At 35.1% G+C, this 1,277-nt stretch overlaps 1 protein-coding gene across 1 annotated transcript in view; it reads left to right on the plus strand.

The window, feature by feature from the left end:
• Positions 1-875, plus strand: part of LOC137624372 (uncharacterized) — a 108,536-nt gene extending 107,661 nt beyond the window's left edge. Inside the window, exon 5 of the mRNA XM_068355086.1 lies at positions 166-875. Coding sequence (XP_068211187.1) covers positions 166-343 — 178 coding nt within the window. The 3' untranslated portion in view covers positions 344-875. The remainder of the gene's footprint in view (positions 1-165) is intronic.
• The last annotated feature ends 402 nt before the right edge of the window (positions 876-1,277 follow it).

The raw sequence follows: 1,277 nt of genomic DNA on the forward strand, positions 1-1,277 counted from the left end.
GACTATCTCCTTTAGACTATATGATGCCACCAGAAAATACCATACTCACTACCGAAAGCTTACCTAAAGACCCGTCAAAAATAGTTTGAAGGCCTCTGCCTATCACAAGCCTGACTGGATTCTGCTAATTATGAATTATTTTTTCTCCATTGCTGGACCCTTCAGCACTTCAAAGAAGTCTGAAAGTGATCCCAAGGAATCCAGAAGTGGACTAGACGCCTACCAGGTGGCGCTCAACTTGGGGAGAGATGGAGGGAATTGTGAGCAGCTCTTTCCAGATTGCCCCAATTCTTCTGGACAGCTCATGGATGCCTTTCAGACCGTAGATTCAGTGGGAAACTGAAGAAACTTGTTCTTCGGGAAACTTGAACGTAATGAAAGGATAAGTCTTCATGTCAATAGTTGTTGTCAAATACCTTCTGGCAAAATACAAGATAACTGTGGCAGAGTCTTATAGTTGATAAACTCCGATGGAGTGACATCATCATTTGATTATTTTTGCGTATGATACAATTGAAATGGCTGCACTCTCATAGAGAAGTATTGTGTGCCTTATATTATCGATGGCAAAGACTACCTGAATTTCTCTTCTATGATCAAGTTAAAAATTTGAGGCTTTAAAAGTCTTCAAAATAACCTTTCCTTCAAATAACCTGCACGCCTTTGTTATATTCCATATATCTGTGTTACAGCCATCCCTTGTCATTTGTTAAAAAAAAAGATTATAACGTCAATATAACAAGCAAATTTTATTTTCGTTTAAAACTATTTTCTGTACAAATTAGCAACTTTCCAACGTCATGTACCATTTGTGAAATACTATTATTTATGTCAGTTGTAAATATTTATTCGTATGAACAACTAAATAAAACAAATATGCAGTATTTATTTTCCTTAAAGAAAGAATACAGTAATTAATATATTTGTACGTGAATCAGCCACACATACTGTATGTCGTATGATTTGATTTTGTTTTGTAACAGTATAATGCCTGTAGCTGCACTTGTATGAAAAGCATAGGTAATGAATTTAGTCATACATATATTTACTGTATGATTTACACCAGGTTGATTAAGTTATCATTAACTGTCGTTGAATTGTTCTATTGACGGTGGAAATGTTCAATAAAAAGCAGATGAGTCTAGGCAATCACAAATCTTTTAGAACTCCTCATGGAATGAAGAGTTTAAGTCACTTTATAGTTAGGTATATGAAGTTTTTGTAGCCTCATGCCCTATACTCACGTACCTAGAATGAAGAAAAAGTCTAGTGAATAA

The sequence above is a fragment of the Palaemon carinicauda genome, chromosome 31, assembly GCF_036898095.1.
Source record: "Palaemon carinicauda isolate YSFRI2023 chromosome 31, ASM3689809v2, whole genome shotgun sequence".
NCBI lineage: Eukaryota > Metazoa > Arthropoda > Malacostraca > Decapoda > Palaemonidae > Palaemon > Palaemon carinicauda.